This window comes from Heterodontus francisci, chromosome 3 (genome assembly GCF_036365525.1).
Source record: "Heterodontus francisci isolate sHetFra1 chromosome 3, sHetFra1.hap1, whole genome shotgun sequence".
NCBI classification, from domain to species: Eukaryota; Metazoa; Chordata; class Chondrichthyes; order Heterodontiformes; family Heterodontidae; genus Heterodontus; species Heterodontus francisci.
Genome location: NC_090373.1, coordinates 27,824,932 through 27,848,528, shown reverse-complemented (window position 1 = coordinate 27,848,528; position 23,597 = coordinate 27,824,932). Strand labels below are relative to the sequence as shown.

Here is a 23,597-nt window from a genome sequence, read left to right as displayed (position 1 = left end):
CAAATACATCACATCCACTTCTTTTGATTAAAACCCATGAGGAGACACCAGGTTGCTCCAGGGTCACCAACCCAAAGATCTAACAAAAGGGGTTCCTTTTTAGAGTGCATAAACAATAGAAACCCAAATAATAAAAAGCAAAGGAAACTTAACAAATGAAATTATAATGTTGCCCCCACCCCCCATGTCGACCACACACTTTGGGCTCTGCGGTGCCCATTCTAATATTACTTGGCTTTTTGGTGTGTGATCTGTTGTAAGACTGACAGGACTACAAGTAACATCCCAATAAAATGTGGGTTTTATTAAATAAAAACAAGAAATGCTGGAAATACTCAGCAGGTCTGGCAGCATCTGTGGAGAGAGAAGCAGAGTTAACGTTTCAGGTCAGTGACCCTTCATCAGAACTGACAAATATGAGAAATGTAAAAGGTTTTAAGCAAGTAAAGCGGGGTTGGGGCAAGAGATAACAAAAGAGGTGTTGATAGGAAAAGGTCACAGAGAATAACTGACCAGAATGTCATGGAGCAAAGGCAAATGGTATGTTAATGGTGTGGTGAAAGACAAAGCATTAGTACAGAGACAGTGTCAATTGACTGTAGAATGAACAGCACTGGCTCCAAGCACAAACATTAAAAAAAAGTGGGTAGTCACAGTAGAAACAAACTGAACTGGAACGTATATACCAATAGTTACTGCGTGAGCTAGATTTAAACACCACTCACTCTGCTGAGCTCCACCCACAACTACCTGGTCATATGTGACACGACATCACTTCCTCTAGTATCTTCACTTGCAGCTCTTCAGGTGATCCTGTTTGTAAGGTTGTCCCACAACACCCATCAGTCCTGGAAGGCCTCAAGCATACTGACAAACACTCTTTGCTCCTTCTCCAGGGCCACCTGGCCACAGACAAGACTGCAGAAAAGAGGCAGAGGGGCAGTATAGATGAAAAATAGGAGGTCCAAGGATAGATTCTTGGGGGACATTAACAGTGACTGCACTTCAAAATTACTTCAGTGGCTGTAAAGGGATTTAGGACATCCTGAGGTGGTGAAATGCAAGTTCTTTCTTTAACCTATTCTTAAATGTGACACGGTCTCTGCTTCAATCATTAACTCTGGTACTGTATTCCACTGCCTCTGTGTGAACAAAGCTTCTCTTGCTCTCTGCCTAAACCTGGTACCTTTGCTCTTTTATCTACTCTCTTAACCCTTCAAAATTTAGAAGACCTCTACCAAATCACCTTTTTGGTAGGAATGGGCAGAATTCCTGAGATAACCTGAGACAGCTCTCAGACAAGTCCCCAATGTTGTCTGGAGATGTAGCAAGAGGACAGTTGGAAGATTCAGCCTCCCCATACTGACTGAAATTTCAGAGCTAAATTTCACATGCAGATTGTGGCCCTTTACCCTGGAGACCACTGAGTAACCAACCATGCCGATTTAAATCCGAAGCTTGCCAGAAATACGCCAAACATACAGGAGCATACTATACAGGAACACACTAAAATAAAGAGGAACATGCTGAAATAAAGAGGAACACACCATTAGACACAAACCTTACAAGAACTTACAAACCACACAGAATAAACAGGAATACCCAAACACTCTGATCCCATGGGAACACAAGACCCACAGGAAACACATTTGCTGTCTGCTACAATTAAACTGACTTTGTACTTGGTACATTTAGGGAGCTTTACTGCTCTATTTCTGATAGCAAAACTACTATGCTTCCCTCTTCGTCATTTCCTCCCCAACAAAAGATGATCCTTGGGATTAGGCCGATTTATTTTTTAAAATGAAATGAGCCTCTCAGCCTCAACCTCTGGTTCCGGCTCTCAGATAATCTGCTGTCAATTTTGCAGTTTAGATTGAGGAAGGCAGTGGGGAATTTAAACAAACAGGAAATTGAACTTGAGCATTTAGGAAACAGATACACCAGTAACTCCCAGTCACATAGTTATTTTGCCCAAGCTTTATAAGTTTATCAGGCAGCATATTAGAGAGTGCCAATGATTTTCACATTCAAACCCCTGGCCTGCACTGCATTGCATGAATCTGTACTCAATTCATAGAGTAATTAATGGCACAAAAGGAGGCCATTTGGCCCATTGAGTCAATGCTGGCTCTCTGTACAGCAATCCAATCAGTCTCATTCCCTCACTCTATCCCCGTAGCCCTGCAAATTTACTTCCTTCAAATGCCCATTCAATTTCCTTTTGAAACCGTTGATTGTTCCTGCTTCCACCACCCTCGTAGGCAGTGAATTCCAGCTCATTAACATTCACTGTATAAAAAGCTCTTCTTCATATCCCCCCTGCATCTGTTGCCCAAAGCCTTAAATCTGTGCTCCCTAGTCCTTGTAAGGGGAAGTTTTTCTTTGCCTACCTTATCTAAACCTTTCATAATCTTGTACACTTTTATCAAATCTCCCTGCAATCTCCTTTACTCTAAGAAGAACAACCCCAGCTTCTCCAACCCACCAATGATGTTAAACTGACTGGCCTGTAGTTGCTAGGACTGTCCTTACACACTTTCTCCAATCCTCTGGCATCTCCTCCGGATCTAGGAAAGCCTGGAAGATTATGGTAAGCTCTTCCGCTGTATCCACCCCCACCTCCTTTGGCAACCTTGGCAGCAAACCAGTGACCAGGTGACTTATCAACTCTTAAGCATAGCCGGCCTTTGCAGTACCTCCTGCCTCTCAATTTTCACCCCATCAAAGACTTTGATTCTCGGTACACAGAGCAGTTTTGAACTTGGGTGTAAAGAACACCATCTCAAAGGTCGCTGATGGCACATAAGTAGGGGGTAGCAAGTAGGATTGTAAAAGACTTCAGGAAGACAGGTTCGCAGAATGAGCAAATAAAAAGGAGATGCAACTTAATGCATGAGGAGTGGGAATACATACTCAACAGAAAGACCCTGAAAGATGCAGATAAACCTGGGACCTAGAGATTTAAACACAATTCATTGAAAGTGCAGATAGATAAAATCATAAAAAATGGCAAGAGTTTGGGGATTTTAGATAAGGGATGTAGAACAGAAGAAATACTGCAAAGGTTACGGGCCCTGACAACATTCCAGCAATAATACTGAAGACTTGTGCTCCAGAACTAGCCACGCCCCTAGCCAAGCTGTTCCAGTACAGCTACAGCACTGGCATCTACCCAGCAATATGGAAAATTTCCCAGGTGTGTCCTCTGCACAAAAAGCAGGACAAATCCAACCCAACTACCGTCCTATCAGTCTTCTCCCAATCGTCAGCAGTGATGGAAGGGGTCATCAACAGTGCTTTCAAGCAGCACTGTCTGAGCAATAACCTGCTCACTGCCGCTCAGTTTGGGCTCCGCCAGGGCCACTCAGCTTCTGACCTCATTTCAGCCTTGATACAAACATGGACAAAAGAGCTGAACTCCAGAGGGGAGAGTGACTGCCCTTGACATCAAGGTAGCATTTGACCGAGTATGGCATCAAGGAGCCCTAACAAAACTGAAGTCAATGGGTATCAGGGGAAAACTCTCCATTGGTTGCAGTCATACCTATACACAAAGGAAGATGGTTGTGGTTGTGGAGGTCAATCATCTCAGTCCCAGACCATCAATGCAGGAGCTCCTCAAGGTAGTGGTCCTCAGCCCAACCACCTACAGCTGCTTCATCAATGACCTTCCCTCCATCATAAGGTCAGAAGTGGGGATGTTCGCTGGTGCTTGCACAATGTTCAGCACTACTGGCGACTCCTCAGATTCTGAAGCAGTCCATGTCCAGATGCAGCAAGATCTGGGCTGATAAGTGGTAAGTTACATTCGTGCCACACAAGTGCCAGGCAATGATCATCTCAAACAAGAAAGAATCCAACCATCTCCCCTCAACATTCAATGGCATTACCATCACTGAATTCCCCACTATCAACATCCTTGGGGGGGTCACCATCTACCAGAAACTGAACTGGAGTAGCCACATAAATGCTATGGCTACAAGAGCAGGTCAGAGGCTCGGAATTCTGTGGCGAGTAACTCACCTACTATCTCCCCATTACCTGTCCACCATCTAGAAAACACAAGTCAGGAGTGTGATGGAATACTTTCCACTTGCCTGGATGAGTGCAGCTCCAACAACACTCAGGAAGCTCAATATCGTCCAGAACAAAAGTAGCCCCGCTTGATTGGCACCCATCTACCACCTTCAACATTTACACCCTCCACCACCGATAAAGAGCGATAGCAGTGTTAACCATCTACAAGATGCACTGCAGCAACGCACCAAGGCACCTTCCAAACCCACGACCTCTACCACCTAGAAGGATAAGGGCAGATGATGAATAGAAACAGCACCACCTGCAAGTTCCCCTCCAAGTCACACACCATCTTGACTTGGAAATACATCGCTGTTCCTTCACTGTCGCTGAGTCAAAATCCTGGAACTCCCTTCCTAACAGTACTGTTGGTGTATCACCCCAAGGACCGCAGCGGTTCAAAAAGGCACTCACCACCACCTTCTAAGGGCAATTAGGGATGGGCAACAAATGCTGGCCTAGCCAGCAACACCCACATTCTCCAAACGAATAAAAAAGTAATAAAAACAAAAAAAAATTGGTTCGGCCACTGTGTGCAGTTTTGAGCATCCCATTATAGAATTCTGGAACCCGCAGTACAAGAAAACAATTTATGCCAAGGACTCTGTGAACACTGCACAATTGTTACAACACATGAGCTCAATTTGACCTATTGGTGACAGAGCTATATACAATGTTATGTCATGGAAATATACAGTATGCACTGAATTAGGTGCAAGGATCTTGGACCTTACACACACTTGCCTAGTCTCACTAGTGTCATATGTGGGCAGGGGGCGGGGTGGTGCTGGTGAGATAGGGGTTTACTGACTTGCAGAACCAGAACACACATACCCTTCAGCAAGTTGTCCAAGTGGAATAAGGAACACAAACATGCACACACAAATTTTGAGACAGAAGCAAATGATACATTAGCAGTTATTTAGCTTTATTATCCTTTACGAAAACATGCATTTTTCACTATTGTTGTGCATTTGGTCGCTGCACTAAAGGCCTGCTACCCGACCCGAACCAGACGACGTGTTGGGTTTGGGTCGGGTCGGGTCAGACACACTATCACAGGTAAATGGCTCCAATGTTAATTTAATTTTTGTACTAGAAAGGTGGTTTCGTTACAGTTATTTTAAGCTTCTGCAGATCATCAACAAAGTCAAAAATGAAAGGTAAGTTAACTGATGGTCGGGGTGGGCGTGGGAAAAAATGGAAGGACTCGGGCCAGGTCGGATGTGGTTCTGTCGGACTCGGGTCGGTTTTTCTTTACAAACCCAAGCAGGCCTTTACGTTGCACACTAAAAAATAAGGATTTTTAGAAAATAAAATTCACACCAAAACTTTAAAAAATAATAAATGAAATGCATTTAAAAGTTTGTGTATACAACTTTCAAGCTGGGCATCTAAAAGTACTTTATTTCTTCAATAACAGATGTAGTAATATAAAAGGTTCCTCCTTCCCAGGTATCTTTGAGCCATTACAAAATGGAGCACCTTACACGGCATGCAGATCAGTGTCTCACAAGTAACCCATAACTGCAGCAATGGGAGCTAATGTTTTAAGAGCTAACATTTGGAATATACAGGTGCAAAAAGACAAAAAGTATATTTGTTATATTGAACATCCCAGCTGCTAAAAAAGAAACTGCTTTCTCTGGATACATTTTTCAGTATAGCAAATTGGAAGACTTGTTGATTTTGCAGTCTTTTGATTAGATAACAAATATAATTTATTTTATAGCTTAAAGTTATAAGATTATGCCATGAACTATCTAAATCAACCAACTGATTGGGCAGGAGGCTAGACCAAGATGCAGTACACAAGCATAATAGCCTTTTAACACGTTCTAATGATCAGTTGTTATCAAGTGATGTTAAACTTCCCTGCAATGCTCCAAAATCCCAGTTACTCCTGCTGGGGTGCTGCACCAATACCCAGTCTGAACACCTCATACAGGACAACTACAGAGCTTGAAATGTAGGTCCAAAACCAGAAAAAGGCCTGTGCAAAAAGATCTTAAACTGTATTTCTATCCCCTTATAAAAAGTGACCAAAACATTTAAATACAAGTGTTCATTTAGAATTCCACACCAAACTTTTATAAATTAGAAATAATGTTCAAAAAACACAGCTGTATTGACAGTTCAACACTGCAAACTGCAGATACAAAAATCAGCAATTACAAAGCGATTAGCAAACCACGGAAGAATTCAAGCAAATGCACTCTCATTGTAGAGTTCTATACAGATAAGAAAATGCACTCTATTTTGAAAGTGCTTGCTGCAGATTTATCTTCCATGTATAACAAAACCAATTTAATTCTGAGATTATAAAAGCTATCGATCTCCTCAATGAAGCTCAGATATGCCTGCTATGTTTTAATTGTGGATCATTTTACTTTGAAAACCCACAGTACCTCAGCAATAGAGGTTTATAAAAATAAATAATATTTATAATGAATGCTACATATGACTGTGGAGATTAGTTCCTGCTAACAATTCAAGTATGCTACATTTAGGTGATGGGATTTGGTTCTCTCCCACTTAACACACTAAAGAGGCTCAACATTGATGCAATTTATTCTGCAGTAAAATATTGCTGTTATGTTAATAAATTCAAATCATACTCCTATATTTATCTTATAATTACCTCAGGGTCAATCCAACCATCTTTGAATTATTTGCTGGTAGCTGAGATAATGTTTTCAATTGGTTAATTTTTTGTGTAATGAGTGGTACTGATATAGCACTCCAAACTATATTTACCAATTCCCAGGAACATTTCTACAGGAGATGTACACCACCCAGACTAGCTCCTAGCCTGCACACCATTTGCATTTTGGATCATTAGACCAGGTAATGTAAAATCAACTTTCCTGGATTTAATGTGGAGCAAAACAGACCAGAGCTACCAATGTCATTAATATGAAATTCTCAATTTAATAACACTCAAAGATGCTTTTACTTCATTTGTCTAGCTAAATACACTAATTATATATTCACAATGGCTTAAAACTTTTTCCAGTTTATTCTAGTCCAGACTGCTGGACAGCTCTTCAAAACAGAGAGCATTGGACTTGTCCGGCATGCAGACTTGCATCAAACTCTCACCCATGGCATCTTATAGTCAGCACAAAGCACTCTCGTGGCAGGGGTTGGTCTTTCACTCTGGTGCAATATGACTATTAGAAGAATCAGTTTTATCCTTCACTGCAATTTTGCTCATCCCACAATTGGAATTGTAAATAGGAGAAAAAAAAGTTGGTTACATTCAGTTTACTGAAGCCAATTTTATAAAATTACTTTAAAAAGTCCTCAGCCCTTAACACAGTAGTCACAGTGTTTTACATTGATGACGCCGACAGAATTCTCATTTGTTCACCAGCTTGATGACCAATCCGCCTTTGTCACTTTGATTGCTCAGTATACCAGGTAGCATGACCCAACAAAATGCTATTTTCAGCATCTAGAAAGAGTGGGCATGACCCAGTCCTATAGAAATTTCAAATACCTACTGTGGAGTCTGCAAAAAGAGTGTACCTGGCTCAAAAAAAAAACCCAACTTACTCTTTCCAAAAAAGGCATTTTATGTACCAAGCTTGTCAAAGGATTCTTCAATGTATGGTGTTTATGCTACTAATGACAGCTTATAAGTAAATTAGCTTAATGAAATATGAAAACTTTACTGTCTCTCTTTCCACCCAACCCACCACATTTCTCCCCAAACAAACAATATTGACCCTCACTCTAATCAGTTTCAAAATCTACAACAGTACAATGTCAGAAACAGTGTGAAGGTCAAAGCTGTAGAACATCTGCTATATAGTGATATGAAAGGAATCCTGCATCCACTGGTCTCGGGAATTGAGAGTTTTAGGCACTGCAAGATTTGTCTCCAAGTTGTCAGCCTTCCCATTTTCCACAATGCTTTGTTCCTGGAAATATTCCTCCTCTTCATCGAAGTATCCGTTTTCCAATGCATAGGAGCAATCAGAATTAGCTGCAGCTGACAAGTCCTGGCATGTTCCTTTATATTCCTGAATGGATTCATAGAGAGACCACAGCTGACATAGTAATGACATATCCAACTGGCGCAGACCAACCTTTAGTTTTTGGGAAGAAAATAAAAGGCAAAATTTTTAAACCAGCATCACAATGACTTGCACTTGTATCCATTAGTGTATCACGACCACTAAAATTCCACACAAGCTAAAAGGGAATTAAAATTCACAGTAAATGTATGCACGTGTGATTTGTCCACAAGAAATTTATATCTAATCGAGGCATAGTTTCAATTTTAAGTGAAGGGAAACTAAACCTGAGAGGTGCATCCATTGGTGGAAAACTATACTATAACATAGTTAAGGTGGATCTGGACTATTGGTCAACAGCATTACTAATCTAAATAAGAGAATCATCACTTTCTAAAATACACAGAGGCTGAAAATTCATGGCTGTTCCAGCACACTCTTGCCAAGGAGCATAAAGGAAGGGCCAAGAATGAGACTGCATCCTTGGCTTTCTCATCAGTTTCTACAGTTCCTTATTTGGGGTTGGAACCTCCATCCACTCCAAACATGGCCCTACCCCCATCAGAGGGAGCATAGCTGGACAAGGAGAATTTCCTGGATCCAGTCTGGGGATTTGCCATATCAGTGCAAAAGATCCCACTCATTTTTCAGCTTCTATATTCTCCTGCAGTCAAGAGGGTTTGATTCCACAGTCATCCATTCAAAGTAGGCATACCAGCCTACTGGCTAGTGCATATGGAGCCCAATTTAGAAATAGCAACAACATATAGTTAGACTCAATGTAAAAATAGAAATGGATATCAAAGAGTCAAAGACATGTAGGATGGACAAGAAAATGGGCAAAGTTCAATAAGATAAGAGATCTTCACCATACCGCTCCTTCTCTCCAACTTCTTTCAGCCCTACAATCACCCCAAACTAGAACTCTGCCCTTGACTCCAGATTCCTGTGCATCTCCCAATCTTTTCCCAAGGGGCCATCTGCTGGCTGGGACCAACTCCCTGGAATTCCTTCGCAAACTGACTCCACCTCATTTTCCTCCTTAAAATTGAAGTCCACAACCAAGCTTTTGGTCACCCCACATAACCTATCCTCCTTTGCTCAGCATCAGGTTTTTTCATGGCCTGTGAAGTAACTTGGGGCATTTTTCTAAACTGAAGGCACCATATGAATGCAACTTATAGTTTTATCTTGCCAAATTAACTGAGTAGAAAAGTTAAACAAGACAGCAAAATCAACATGGGGGAGTCTTTAAATGAGAGATGGCTGGAGAAAAGAGTTTTATTTCTACAGGCTGTGGATAAAGAAAGTTTAAAATTAAAACTTAAGGGAAAATGATAAAACTAGGACCAGGAATACAAAAAGAAAATTATGAGTAATATAAAAAAAACTAGAGGGGAGGTGGAGAGATTAGAAGGGCTAAAAGGGAATACCTAAGAAAAGGCGAGTAAAGAATACGAAAGGAAATAATAACAGCTTCGACACGAGGTGTGTACAAGTGAAAATAGTTAAGGGTATTTTAGAATGAAGGTATGGTACAGTCTTAAAAACTTAGCATCAGATTTTACAAACGATGGTGCAACTTGAAACATAGGTCTACTAAAGGAGGATATGAAACAATTGGTGCAGGCAATTGTAGAAAGTGCTGGTTCTAAAAATAAGTTAGTAGAACTCAAGATGGACACATTGTGAGGCTCTGTCGACAGGCACCCTAGGCTGAGAGGGAAGTCATTCAAAGAGGCTCTGATCATAATTTATCAATCTTCCTTGGATATATAAGCAGTCAGAGGACTGAAGGGTAACCAAGGAAACACCTCTGTTCAATAAGAAATAAAAGGTTACAAACTTAATCTTAGATATTCTCCTGGGTTATAGTGGTGCTAATCACTCCCATAAGACAGTCACATGTTCAGGGTGGGCTAACCTAGGGATTTAACATTAATACCCCCAGTGATCTGAATTGGATATTCATGTCTTTCACACATGTCTCCCACACGTCTACACTTGCCTTTTCAATTGTTTCAAAAGCTGACCGAGAAAACACTTGGTGTTTTACTTCACAGCAAGCGAACATACAGAGCACTGGTAACGATCAGACTTATTTAATTACAATTAATACAGCTTTTCTTTATGTAATACAAAAATAAAGAACACCTTATGCTTCCAAAAAGTTTTTATCTTTTTATATGGCACCATTCTTGCATCCAATCTCAGTGAATAGATAGCCCAAAGACTTACACACTATAGATGCAATATAGGAGGGGGGAGGGGGCGGGGGTAGCTCCAGATAGTAGGACTGAAGCAGCTCCAGGCTGTGCCATGAAATTTGGAGTCAGAGATTCGGGAGAAAGACATCAAAAGGAATGGAATAGATCGCAGAGAAAAGGTGCGACGAGGCTGTGGAGGAACTTGCAAGACAAAAATTTGACATTTAAAGCATCCTTTGAAGTGAGGTGGACGTGCAGTGGAAATCCTAAACATAAATGTGGTGACAATGTCATTACCACAGGTAAATTCCTGGGCAAACAGGTCTATTGTTTGCCAAGGGCATACTACTCCATATTATTCTACATGTTACGTCACACTTTGGCTCACAGCCTGAGGAAGCCAACTTTGTGCTGTGAGAAATGCACTGGATGAAGAGTCGAAAAGGCAGCAGGGACCAGCACTCCATCCTTATTGCTATGTCACTCAGACAGTGGGAATGAGTGGAGAAGGGCCCAATGACATCAGACAATATCGCTTTTGGGGAGGTGGAGGGAAGGGGAAACAAGGAACAACCTTAGTCTGCATCTGCAGATACAAACATCTTGGCATTGGTCAATGCCAACTGGACATTTTTACACTCTCCCCAAAGTGGAAACACTGGCTGAAATTTAGCTTAAAATTAATTGTATGGACAAAAGTAAAATCTTTAAAAAAAATCTAGCACTACTGAGTACATAAATTACAAGGTTAAGAACCAAGTTAGATGTTTGGCACAAAAACAAGAAATGCTGGAATCACTCAGCAGGTCTGGCAGCATCTGTGGAAAGAGAAGCAGAGTTAACGTTTCGGGTCAGTGACCCTTCTTCGGAACTGACAAATATTAGAAAAGTCACAGATTATAAACAAGTGAGGTGGGGGTTGGGCAAGAGATAACAAAGGAGAAGGTGCAGATTGGACCAGGCCACATAACTGACCAAAAGGTCACGGAGCAAAGGCAAACAATATGTTAATGGTGTGTTGAAAGACAAAGCATTAGTACAGATTAGGTGTGAATATACTGAATATTGAACATCAGCAAGTGCAAACCTGAAGAAGAACAACCTGAAAAAAACAGTGGGTAAGCAAACTGAACAAACTAAGATGAAATGAAATAAATGCAAAAAAAGATTGTAAAAAATGTAAAAAGGAATGCAAAAAAAAGGAAGAAAAAATAACTAAAAATGACTAAAAATGAAAGTAAAGTGGGGGGCTGTCATGCTCTGAAATTATTGAACTCAATGTTCAGTCCGGCAGGCTGTAGTGTGCCTAATCGGTAGATGAGATGCTGTTCCTCGAGCTTGCGTTGATGTTCACTGGAACACTGCAGCAATCCCAGGACAGAGATGTGAGCATGAGAGCAGGGGGGAGTGTTGAAATGGCAAGCAACCGGAAGCTCAGGGTCCTGCTTGCGGACTGAGCGGAGATGTTCCGCAAAGCGGTCACCCAGTCTGCGCTTGGTCTCCCCAATGTAGAGGAGACCACACTGTGAGCAGCGAATACAGTATACTACATTGAAAGAAGTACAAGTAAATCGCTGCTTCACCTGAAAGGAGTGTTTGGGGCCTGGGATAGTGAGGAGAGAGGAGGTAAATGGGCAGGTATTACACCTCCTGCGATTGCAAGGGAAGGTGCCCTGGGACGGGGACGAGGTGGTGGGGGTAATGGAGGAGTGGACCAGGGTGTCACGGAGGGAACGATCCCTTCGGAATGCTGACAGGGGAAGGGAGGGGAAGATGCGACTGGTAGTGGCATCACGCTGGAGGTGGCGAAAATGGCGGAGGATGATCCTTTGGATATGGAGGCTGGTGGGATGAAAAGTGAGGACAAGGGGAACCCTGTCACGGTCCACAAATCCACAAACGGGACTGTCCCGGCAGACCCATTGTGTCAGCTTGCTCCTGCCCAACTGAACTTATTTCTTCCTATCTAGACTCTATCTTTTCTCCGCTGGTCCAGTCTCTTCCCACCTACATCCGTGACTCTTCTGACGCCCTACGTCATTTTGACAATTTCCAGTTTCCTGGTCCCAACCGCCTCCTCTTCACTATGGACGTCCAATCGCTCTACACCTCCATCCCCCACCAGGATGGTTTGAGGGCTCTCCGCTTCTTCCTGGAACAGAGGCCCAACCAGTTCCCATCCACCAACACCCTCCTCCGCCTGGCTGAACTTGTTCTCACATTGAACAACTTCTCCTTCAACTCCATGCATTTCCTTCAAGTAAAAGGTGTCGCTATGGGTACCCGCATGGGTCCTAGTTATGCCTGTCTTTTTGTGGGATATGTCGAGCATTCTTTGTTCCAGTCCTACTCAGGCCCCCTCCCCCAACTCTTTTTCCGGTACATTGATGACTGTATCGGTGCCGTTTCCTGCTCCCGCCCCGAACTAGAAAACTTTATCAACTTTGCTTCCAATTTCCACCCTTCTCTCACCTTTACATGGTCCATCTCTGACACTTCCCTTCCCTTCCTCGACTTCTCTGTCTCCATCTCTGGGGATAGGTTGTCTACCAATATCCATTATAAGCCCACTGACTCCCACAGCTACCTCGACTACACTTCTTCACACCCTACCTCCTGTAAGGACTCCATTCCATTCTCCCAGTTTCTCCGTCTCCGACGCATCTGCTCTGATGATGCTACCTTCCATGACGGTGCTTCTGATATGACCTCCTTTTTCCTCAACCGAGGATTTCCCCCCACTGTGGTTGACAGGGCCCTCAACCGTGTCCGACCCATTCCCCGCACCTCTACCCTCACCCCTTCCCCTCCCTCCCAGAACCGTGACAGGGTTCCCCTTGTCCTCACTTTTCATCCCACCAGCCTCCATATCCAAAGGATCATCCTCCGCCATTTTCGCCACCTCCAGCGTGATGCCACTACCAGTCGCATCTTCCCCTCCCTTCCCCTGTCAGCATTCCGAAGGGATCGTTCCCTCCGTGACACCCTGGTCCACTCCTCCATTACCCCCACCACCTCGTCCCCGTCCCAGGGCACCTTCCCTTGCAATCGCAGGAGGTGTAATACCTGCCCATTTACCTCCTCTCTCCTCACTATCCCAGGCCCCAAACACTCCTTTCAGGTGAAGCAGCGATTTACTTGTACTTCTTTCAATGTAGTATACTGTATTCGCTGCTCACAGTGTGGTCTCCTCTACATTGGGGAGACCAAGCGCAGACTGGGTGACCGCTTTGCGGAACATCTCCGCTCAGTCCGCAAGCAGGACCCTGAGCTTCCGGTTGCTTGCCATTTCAACACTCCCCCCTGCTCTCATGCTCACATCTCTGTCCTGGGATTGCTGCAGTGTTCCAGTGAACATCAACGCAAGCTCGAGGAACAGCATCTCATCTACCGATTAGGCACACTACAGCCTGCCGGACTGAACATTGAGTTCAATAATTTCAGAGCATGACAGCCCCCCACTTTACTTTCATTTTTAGTCATTTTTAGTTATTTTTTCTTCCTTTTTTTTGCATTCCTTTTTACATTTTTTACAATTTTTTTTGCATTTATTTCATTTCATCTTAGTTTGTTCAGTTTGCTTACCCACTGTTTTTTTCAGGTTGTTCTTCTTCAGGTTTGCACTTGCTGATGTTCAATATTCAGTATATTCACACCTAATCTGTACTAATGCTTTGTCTTTCAACACACCATTAACATATTGTTTGCCTTTGCTCCGTGACCTTTTGGTCAGTTATGTGGCCTGGTCCAATCTGCACCTTCTCCTTTGTTATCTCTTGCCCAACCCCCACCTCACTTGTTTATAATCTGTGACTTTTCTAATATTTGTCAGTTCCGAAGAAGGGTCACTGACCCGAAACGTTAACTCTGCTTCTCTTTCCACAGATGCTGCCAGACCTGCTGAGTGATTCCAGCATTTCTTGTTTTTGTTTCAGATTTCCAGCATCCGCAGTATTTTGCTTTTATTTTAGATGTTTGGCAGTTCTTTTCCAAGCTTGGTGGGTGCTGATTCACCCTGTAAAGATAGCTGGACTGGAGATAACATCATAAGAGAAGATTCGGATGAAACAGTAATGCTGTTCCTCTCGCCACAGATGCTGCCAGGCCTACTGAGTATTTCTAGCCTTTTCTGTTTTTATTCAGGAAACTACAGATCAGTTAGCTGAACATCAGTCCTTGGGAAAATGCTAGAGTCCATTATTAAGGAAGTAGCAGCAGGACATTTAGAAAAACATAATGAAATCAAACAGAGTCAACATAGTTTTATGAAAGGGAAATCACGTTTGGCAAATTGGTTAGAGTTCTTTGAGGATATAGCAAGCAGAGTGGATAAAGGGGAACTGGCAGATGTAGTGTATTTGGATTTTCAGAAGGCGTTCGATAAGGTGCCACATAAAAGGTTATTGCACAAAATAAGAGCTCAGGGTATTGGGGGTAATGTGTTGGCACGGATTGAGGACTGGCTAACACACAGAAGGCAGACAGTCGGGATCAATGGGTCTTTTTCAGGTTGGATAGCTGTAACTAGTGGGATGCCACAAGGATCGGTCCTAGGGCCTCAACTATTTACTATCTATATTAATGACTTAGAGGAAGGAACAGAGTTTAGTATATCCAAATTTGCTGACGATACAGAAATAGTTGGGAAGGCATGTTGTGATGAGGACACAGAATCTGCAAAGGGATATAGATAGGTTAAGTGAGTGGGTAAAAACTTGGCAGATGGTGTTCAATGTGGGAAAGTGTGAGGTAATCCACTTTGGTAGGAAGAATAAAAAGGCAGATTATTATTTAGATGGAGAAATACTACAAAATATTGCAGTACAGAGGGATCGGGTGTTCTTGTGCATGAAACACAAAAGGTTAGCATGCAGGTGCAGAAAGTAATTAGGAAGGCAAATGGAATTTTGGCCTTTATTGCTAGGGGTTTAGAGTTTAAAAATAGGGAAGTCTTGTTACAACTGTACAGGGTGTTGGTGAGGCCACACCTGGAGTACTGCGTCCAGTTTTGGTTCCCGTGTTTAAAGAAGGATATACTAGCATTGGAGGCAGTTCAGAAAAGGCTCACTAGGCTGATTCCTGGGATGAAGGGGTTGTCTTATCAAGAACGGCTAAACAGGTTAGGCCTTTATTCATTGGAGTTTAGAAGAATGAGAGGTGACATATAAGATTTTAAGGGGGCTTGACAGGGTAGATGTTGAGAAGATGTTTCCACAAGTGGGGGAATCTCGAACTAGGGGACATAATTACAGAATAAGGGGACACACATTTAAAACTGAGATGCGAAGGAATTTCTTCTCTCAGAGGATGGTGAATCTCTGAAATTCTCTGCCTCAGAGAGTTGTGGAGGCGAGGTCACTAAATGTATTTAAGGAAGAGGTAGATAAACTTTTGAAATCTCGGGGAGTTGAGAGTTAGGCGGAGCAGGCCCGAAAGAGGAGTTGAGGCCTAGGACAGATCAGCCATGATCTTATGGAATGGCGGGGCAGGCTTGAGGGGCTGAATGGCCTACTCCTGCTCCTATTTCTTATGTTCTTATTTTAAATTTCTAGCATATGTAGTATTTTACTTTTATACAAGAGATGGGCCCTAAATAATATGTTATGGTTAATGTGATATCCAAGACTAATTTAGATTGCCTAGAGGGCTAGGAGAGGTACATCAGATTTTATTTTTTTTGCTAAATGGCCTCAAATTTCTAATCTGGTATCTTGCCTCTTCCAAGAAACTAGAAGACTGGCACCTGGGTGTAACAGCTGAGGATTCACAATAGTATCCAACAGGCGAGATCGACCTGATGATCTTTTCCTGTATGAATTTATGTTCATATTCCCTTAAATATTTGTATATTTCAGATCACATACCCAACTAACAGCTCAGCTTGGGCAATAGTTTGGAACACATGGGGGTTGGTAGAACACCTGCTCCATACACCAGGGAATTAGTGCCCTCCAGGGTTGCCTGGCAAATCATCCAGTTACCAGCTCCTCTCCCCCAGTATCTGACAGGGAACCTGGATGTCAGGCACCCCACACCTCTCCCCAGTGCCTGACAGTACACCCCGATATTGACCCCCCTCCCCAGATAAGCCTAGGTGCCCCCGTCCCAGTACCCAACAGTGCACCCCAACATTGTGCCCCCTCCCCAGTGCCCCCCGATATTGTGCCACCTCCACAGTGCCCAACAGCGCACCCAGATAATGTGCCCCCTCCCCTATGCTCGACAATGCATCCCGGATATTGTGCCCCCTCCCCAATGGCCGACAGTACACCCAGATATTGTGCCCTCGCCGCATGCCCAACAGGACACCCTGATATTGTGCCCCCTCCCCAATGCCTGACAGTGCACCCCGATATTGTGCCCCCTCCCCAATGCCCAACAGCGCACCCAGATATTGTGCCCCCCTCCCCAATGCCCGATAGCGCAACCCAATATTGTGCCCCCTCCCCAATGCCCGACAGTGCACCCCAATATTGTGCCCCCTCCCCAATGCCCGACAGTGCACCCCATAATTGTGCCCCCTCCCCAATGCCTGACAACACATCCCCAATATTGTGCCTCTCCCAATGCCCAACAGTGCACCCCAATATTGTGCCACCTCCACAGTGCCCAACAGCGCACCCAGATATTGTGCCCCCTCCCCAATGGCCGACAGTACACCCAGATATTGTGCCCTCACCGCAGTGCCCAACAGGACACCGTGAAATTGTGGCCCCTCCCCAATGCCTGACAGTGCACCCCGATATTGTGCCCCCTCCCCAATACCCGACAACGCATCCTGGATATTGTCCCCCCTCCCCAATGCCCGACAACGCATCCCGCATATTGTGCCCCCTCCCCAATGCCCAACGCATCCTGCATATTGTGCCCCCTCCCCAATGGCCGACAACGCATTCCAATATTGTGCCCCCTCCCCAATGCCTGACAACACATCCCCAATATTGTGCCCCCTCCCCAATGCCCGACAGTGCACCCCAATATTGTGCCACCTCCACAGTGCTCAACAGCGCACCCAGATATCGTGCCCCCTCCCCAATGGCCGACAACGCATCCCGCATATCGTGCCCACTCCCCAATGCCCGACAACGCATCCCGCATATCGTGCCCCCTCCCCAATGCCCGACAACGCATCCCGCATATCGTGCCCCCTCCCCAATGCCCGACAACGCATCCCGCATATCGTGCCCCCTCCCCAATGCCCGACAACGCATCCCGCATATCGTGCCCCCTCCCCAATGCCCGACAACGCATCCCGCATATTGTGCCCCCTCCCCAATGCCCGACAACGCACCCCAATATTGTGCCCCCTCCCCAATGCCTGACAACACATCCCCAATATTGTGCCCCCTCCCCAATGCCCGACAGTGCACCCCAATATTGTGCCCCCTCCCCAATGCCCGACAACGCATCCCCGATATTGTGCCCCCTCCCCAATACCCGACAACACATCACGGATATTGTGCCCCCTCCCCAATGCCTGACAACACATCCCGGATATTGTGCTCCCTCCCCAATGCCTGACAACACATCCCGGATATTGTGCCCCCTCCCCAATGCCTGACAACACATCCCGGATATTGTGCCTCCCCCAGTGCCCGACAATACATCCCCGATATTATGCCCCCTCCCCAATGCCTAACCCATCCCAGATATTGTGCCCCCTCCCCAGTGCCCAACACATCCCGGATATTGTGCCCCCTCCCCAGTGCCCAACAACACATCCCGGATATTGTGCACCCTCCCCAATGCCCAACACATCCCGGATATTGTGCCCCCTCCCCAGTGCCCAACACATCCCCGATATTATGCCCCCTCCCCAATGCCTGACAGTGCACCCCAATATTGTCCCCCCTCCCCAATGCCCGACAACGCATCCCGCATATTGTGCCCCCTCCCCAATGCCCAACACATTCCGCATATTGTGCCCCCTCCCAATGCCCGACAGCGCACCCAGATATTGTGCCCCCTCCCCAATGCCCGACAGCGCAACCCAATATTGTGCCCCCTCCCCAATGCCCGACAGTGCACCCCAATATTGTGCCTCCCCCAATGCCCAACACATCCCGGATATTGTGCCTCCCCCAATGCCCGACAACACATCCCCGATATCGTGCCCCCTCCCAAATGCCCGACAACACATCCCCGATATTGTGCCCCCTCCCCAATGCCTGACAACACATTCCCGATATTGTGCCCCCTCTCCAATGCCCATCACCAATATCGTGCCACCTCCCCAGTGTCCAACAACACATCCCAGATATTGTACCCCCTCCCCAATGCCCAACACACCCCAGATATTGGTCCCCCTCCCCAGTGCCCAACACACCCCAGATATTGTGCCCCCTCCCCAATGCCCAACCCATCCCCGATATTATGCCCCCTCCCCAATGCCCAACCCATCCCAGATATTGTGCCCCCTCCCCAGTGCCCAACACATCCCGGATAATGTGCCCCCTCCCCAATGCCCGACAACACATCCCGGATACTGTGCCCCCCTCCCCAGTGCCCAACACATCCTGGATATTGTGCCCCCTTCCCAATGCCCAACCCATCCTGGATATTGTGCCCCCTTCCCAATGCCCAACTCATCTCGGATAATGTGCCCCCTCCCCAGTGCCCAACACATCCTGGATATTGTGCCCCCTTCCCAATGCCCAACCCATCCCCGATATTATGCCCCCTCCCCAATGCCCAACACATCCCGGATATTGTGCCCCCTCCCCAATACATCCCGGATATTGTGCCCCCTCCCCAATGCCCGACAGTGCACCCCAATATTGTGCCTCCCCCAATGCCCGCCAACACATCCCGGATATTGTGCCTCCCCCAATGCCCGACAACACATCCCCGATATCGTGCCCCCTCCCAAATGCCCAACACATCCCAGATATCATGCCCCCTCCCCAATGCCCGACAACGCATCCCCGATATTGTGCCCCCTCCCCAATACCCGACAACACATCACGGATATTGTGCCCCCTCCCCAATGCCTGACAACACATCCCGGATATTGTGCTCCCTCCCCAATGCCTGACAACACATCCCGGATATTGTGCCCCCTCCCCAATGCCTGACAACACATCCCGGATATTGTGCCCCCTCCCCAATGCCTGACAACACATCCCGGATATTGTGCCCCCTCCCCAATGCCTGACAATACATCCCGGATATTGTGCCTCCCCCAATGCCCGACAATACATCCCCGATATTGTGCCCCCTCCCCAATGCCTGACAACACATCCCGGAATTGTGCCTCCCCCAATGCCCGCCAACACATCCCGGATATTGTACCCCCTCCCCAATGCCCAACACACCCCAGATATTGTGCCCCCTCCCAAATGCCCGACAACACATCCCCGATATTGTGCCCCCTCCCCAATGCCCGACAACACATTCCCGATATTGTGCCCCCTCTCCAATGCCCATCACCAATATCGTGCCACCTCCCCAGTGTCCAACAACACATCCCAGATATTGTACCCCCTCCCCAATGCCCAACACACCCCAGATATTGTGCCCCCTCCCCAGTGCCCAACACACCCCAGATATTGTGCCCCCTCCCCAATGCCCAACCCATCCCCGATATTATGCCCCCTCCCCAATGCCCAACCCATCCCAGATATTGTGCCCCCTCCCCAGTGCCCAACACATCCCGGATAATGTGCCCCCTCCCCAGTGCCCAACAACACATCCCGGATATTGTGCACCCTCCCCAATGCCCAACACATCCCGGATATTGTGCCCCCTCCCCAGTGCCCAACACATCCCCGATATTATGCCCCCTCCCCAATGCCTGACAGTGCACCCCAATATTGTTCCCCCTCCCCAATGCCCGACAACGCATCCCGCATATTGTGCCCCCTCCCCAATGCCCAACACATTCCGCATATTGTGCCCCCTCCCAATGCCCGACAGCGCACCCAGATATTGTGCCCCCTCCCCAATGCCCGACAGCGCAACCCAATATTGTGCCCCCTCCCCAATGCCCGACAGTGCACCCCAATATTGTGCCTCCCCCAATGCCCGCCAACACATCCCGGATATTGTGCCTCCCCCAATGCCCGACAACACATCCCCGATATCGTGCCCCCTCCCAAATGCCCGACAACACATCCCCGATATTGTGCCCCCTCCCCAATGCCCGACAACACATTCCCGATATTGTGCCCCCTCTCCAATGCCCATCACCAATATCGTGCCACCTCCCCAGTGTCCAACAACACATCCCAGATATTGTACCCCCTCCCCAATGCCCAACCCATCCCCGATATTATGCCCCCTCCCCAATGCCCAACCCATCCCAGATATTGTGCCCCCTCCCCAGTGCCCAACACATCCCGGATAATGTGCCCCCTCCCCAATGCCCGACAACACATCCCGGATATTGTGCCCCCCTCCCCAGTGCCCAACACATCCTGGATATTGTGCCCCCTTCCCAATGCCCAACCCATCCTGGATATTGTGCCCCCTTCCCAATGCCCAACTCATCTCGGATAATGTGCCCCCTCCCCAATGCCCGACAACACATCCCGGATATTGTGCCCCCCTCCCCAGTGCCCAACACATCCTGGATTTTGTGCCCCCTTCCCAATGCCCAACCCATCCCCGATATTGTGCCCCCTCCCCAATGCCCAACACATCCCGGATATTGTGCCCCCTCCCCAATGCCCAACACATCCCGGATATTGTGCCCCCTCCCCAATGCCCGACAGTGCACCCCAATATTGTGCCTCCCCCAATGCCCGCCAACACATCCCGGATATTGTGCCTCCCCCAATGCCCGACAACACATCCCCGATATCGTGCCCCCTCCCAAATGCCCAACACATCCTAGATATCATGCCCCCTCCCCAATGCCCGACAACGCATCCCCGATATTGTGCCCCCTCCCCAATGCCCAACACATCACGGATATTGTGCCCCCTCCCCAATGCCTGACAACACATCCCGGATATTGTGCTCCCTCCCCAATACCTGACAACACATCCCGGATATTGTGCCCCCTCCCCAATGCCTGACAACACATCCCGGATATTGTGCCCCCTCCCCAATGCCTGACAACACATCCCGGATATTGTGCCTCCCCCAATGCCCGACAACACATCCCCGATATCGTGCCCCCTCCCAAATGCCCGACAACACATCCCCGATATTGTGCCCCCTCCCCAATGCCCGACAACACATTCCCAATATTGTGCCCCCTCTCCAATGCCCATCACCAATATCGTGCCACCTCCCCAGTGTCCAACAACACATCCCAGATATTGTACCCCCTCCCCAATGCCCAACACACCCCAGATATTGTGCCCCCTCCCCAGTGCCCAACACACCCCAGATATTGTGCCCCCTCCCCAATGCCCAACCCATCCCCGATATTATGCCCCCTCCCCAATGCCCAACCCATCCCAGATATTGTGCCCCCTCCCCAGTGCCCAACACATCCCGGATATTGTGCCCCCTCCCCAATGCCCAACACATCCCGGATATTGTGCCCCCTCCCCAATGCCCAACACATCCCGGATATTGTGCCCCCTCCCCAATGCCCGACAGTGCACCCCAATATTGTGCCTCCCCCAATGCCCGCCAACACATCCCAGATATTGTGCCTCCCCCAATGCCCGACAACACATCCCCGATATCGTGCCCCCTCCCAAATGCCCGACAACACATCCCCGATATTGTGCCCCCTCCCCAATGCCCGACAACACATTCCCAATATTGTGCCCCCTCTCCAATGCCCATCACCAATATCGTGCCACCTCCCCAGTGTCCAACAACACATCCCAGATATTGTATCCCCTCCCCAATGCCCAACACACCCCAGATATTGTGCCCCCTCCCCAGTGCCCAACACACCCCAGATATTGTGCCCCCTCCCCAATGCCCAACCCATCCCCGATATTATGCCCCCTCCCCAATGCCCAACACATCCCAGATATTGTGCCCCCTCCCCAGTGCCCAACACATCCCAGATATTGTGCCCCCTCCCCAATGCCCAACACATCCCAGATATTGTGCCCCCTTCCCAATGCCCAACTCATCTCAGATAATGTGCCCCCTCCCCAATGCCCGACAACACATCCCGGATATTGTGCCCCCCTCCCCAGTGCCCAACACATCCTGGATATTGTGCCCCCTTCCCAATGCCCAACCCATCCCCGATATTGTGCCCCCTCCCCAATGCCCAACACATCCTGGATATTGTGCCCCCTCCCCAATGCCCAACCCATCCCGGATATTGTGCCCCCTCCCCAATGCCCAACCCATCCCAGATATTGTGCCCCCCTCCCCAATGCCCGACAACACATCCCGGATATTATGCCCCCCTCCCCAATGCCCAACCCATCCCCGATATTGTGCCCCTTCCCCAATGTCTGCCAGTGTACGGTTACCCTTCCACAGCTCCACCCTCACCATCTCTTTCCGCAGCAGGGCCAATGCAGCGTCCAGGTTAGCCGGTTTGCTGGGCCGGCTGTTGTGGCGGCTGGTGGCGGTGCGGGCCCGGCTCAGGTCCTCCTGGATCATGCACCGCTTGGCGTACACGCGCTCCATCTCGCGCCACGAGCCGCCGCTCGAGTTCAGCAGGCCGCTCAGGCTCTTGGGCAGCGGCGGCAGGCCCTCCAGGCAGGTCGTGTTCGGCACCAAACCGCCATTCGCCAGCTTCCCGGCCATGTCAGCTGCGAACCCAAACAGCTCCGGGTGGGGGAAGGGGGAGTGTCCGGCTCTCTCACTGGGGACTGGGCGGCGCACATATCCTGCGCACGCGCCTCCTTCCCGTTCAACCGCATTCAAACGGCCGCCCCCTTTCCAACTGTCACGTCAACCGTCCCCCGCCCACGCGCGTTTATCAGAACGCCATTGTGATTGGTCCAAATGGCTGTCAGTCGGATGAGCGGCGTCAAATCGTATGCGTGACACGACGGTAGGGGGCGGGGTTGTTGTGCAGCTGTGTGAATGGCAGTGGTCCTTGAGTTCCCAGAATGATTGCCTTCGGATCAGTGCTGGTTGTAGATGCCAAATATGGTTTAACCTGATTGCCAGTGTTAAGGCTCAGTGCACTCATCCCAGTCTCAGATCTCAAAGCAAAGGGCGCGGGGATCAACTGTGCTATTTTCCGGTCGTTACCGTTAATTCACCGACCCGAAATTTCTTTCTTTAGTTTAAGCCCTAACCGTGGCTGGCCGGCTGCACTTTTTAAAGGGCATATTTAATGACTGCAGTGTTGTCAGTAGCGTGTTCTTGCCCTAACCCCAATGTTTATCCCTGAAGCATACGGTGTTAATAACGC

The 23,597-nt window shown here is 47.6% G+C and overlaps 1 protein-coding gene across 1 annotated transcript; it reads right to left on the bottom strand.

Moving 5' to 3' along the window:
• Positions 1-4,987: 4,987 nt before the first annotated feature.
• Positions 4,988-23,085, bottom strand: fam89a (family with sequence similarity 89 member A). The gene is made up of 2 exons (XM_068020314.1): positions 22,724-23,085; positions 4,988-8,174 (listed from the first exon to the last, which is right to left on the bottom strand). Exons 1-2 carry the CDS (start codon positions 22,979-22,981, stop codon positions 7,890-7,892), a joined length of 543 nt encoding a protein of 180 aa, XP_067876415.1. The 5' UTR covers positions 22,982-23,085; the 3' UTR covers positions 4,988-7,889.
• Positions 23,086-23,597: the final 512 nt, after the last annotated feature.

What these genes read in the sequence shown, in the direction of transcription:
- fam89a (XM_068020314.1), bottom strand. Translation starts at nt 22,981, where the DNA reads ATGGCCGGGAAGCTGGCGAATGGCGGTTTGGTGCCGAACACGACCTGC. An exon ending in CCCTGCTGCGGAAAGAGATG is followed by an intron (nt 8,175 to 22,723) that starts GTGAGGGTGGAG and finishes CAAAAACTAAAG; the next exon opens with GTTGGTCTGCGCCAGTTGGA.